The sequence below is a fragment of the Penaeus monodon genome, chromosome 28 (assembly GCF_015228065.2).
Source record: "Penaeus monodon isolate SGIC_2016 chromosome 28, NSTDA_Pmon_1, whole genome shotgun sequence".
Taxonomy (NCBI): Eukaryota; Metazoa; Arthropoda; class Malacostraca; order Decapoda; family Penaeidae; genus Penaeus; species Penaeus monodon.
This window is the reverse complement of record NC_051413.1, coordinates 24,215,215-24,216,166: the sequence shown is the minus strand read 5'-3', so window position 1 is coordinate 24,216,166 and position 952 is coordinate 24,215,215. Positions and strand designations below refer to the sequence as shown.

General features: G+C 55.4%; 1 protein-coding gene across 1 annotated transcript in view; it reads left to right on the top strand.

Moving 5' to 3' along the window:
* Positions 1–651: 651 nt before the first annotated feature.
* Positions 652–952, top strand: part of LOC119591109 (zinc finger protein 771-like) — a 1,949-nt gene continuing 1,648 nt past the window's right edge. Inside the window, exon 1 of the mRNA XM_037939825.1 lies at positions 652–730. Within this exon, the coding sequence (XP_037795753.1) occupies positions 652–730 (79 nt within the window). The remainder of the gene's footprint in view (positions 731–952) is intronic.

Here is a 952-nt window from a genome sequence, read left to right as displayed (position 1 = left end):
TGCACGGCACCCACACCCTCGTCCCCCGCCGAGGGCGTCGGGAGGGTGTTTGCAGCCGCGGCGCCTCTCCCTCCGGCCCGGCCTTACCTGCCCCCGCACGTTTACCCCGGCAGCGGAGCCGCCAACCCCGGGGCAAGCGCTGGGACGCCCAGACACGTCGCTGACGCCGCCGCTGCGTCGCCCTCGTCCTCCTTTCCTGTGCCGAATCTGCTCGTACACCGCGAGGGACGTGGTGGACCTCCTGGCGCACAACCAGCAGCACAAGTGGGACGAGGAGCTCCACCACCAGCAGTCGAGCTCCGAGGCGCGGCCGCAGAGGATCTTCAAGTGCCCGTACTGCGACGTGCAAGTGAAGGGGCGCAGGGCCATCGAGGTCCACGTCATCAACCACTCGGCCGGCGACGAGGGTCCCGAGCGCCTCTACTGGTGCTCCTTTTGCACCCTCAAGTGCCGCTCGGCGCCCGGCCTCTCGTCGCACCTCAAGCGCCACGCGTACCAGGGCGACTTCTAGGCTCGTCCTCGGGAGGCCCGCGCGCCGCAAGGGCAATTTGAGGTTATTTTCCTTCTCTCTCTAACGTCAGCAACGGCGCGAGATGCCGTAGACATTTCTCTTTACTTTCGGTTGTTTGCGTTTTGAAAAGAGAATATTGGATGCTTAAAAAAAGGAAACTATCAAAAGGTCTTATTTTACCTTTCCCCGAGGACAAGTCACACATCAAGTTATTCCATTGTAAGAGAAAAGAGAAAAGAGCATATGTGAAAAAATAACGTAACAGACGGGTATTCAGCTCACACACACACCACTGGAAACACGGGAGTAAATGAAGTTCAAAATGTGTCATTATGTTCAGAAAGACGAATGAATGAGATAAGAAAAAAAGGCGTATTATTATGGGCACTTAATAATGTTAATAGGTGTTTTTGCAACTAATTTTTTTTGTTATGGTTTGAT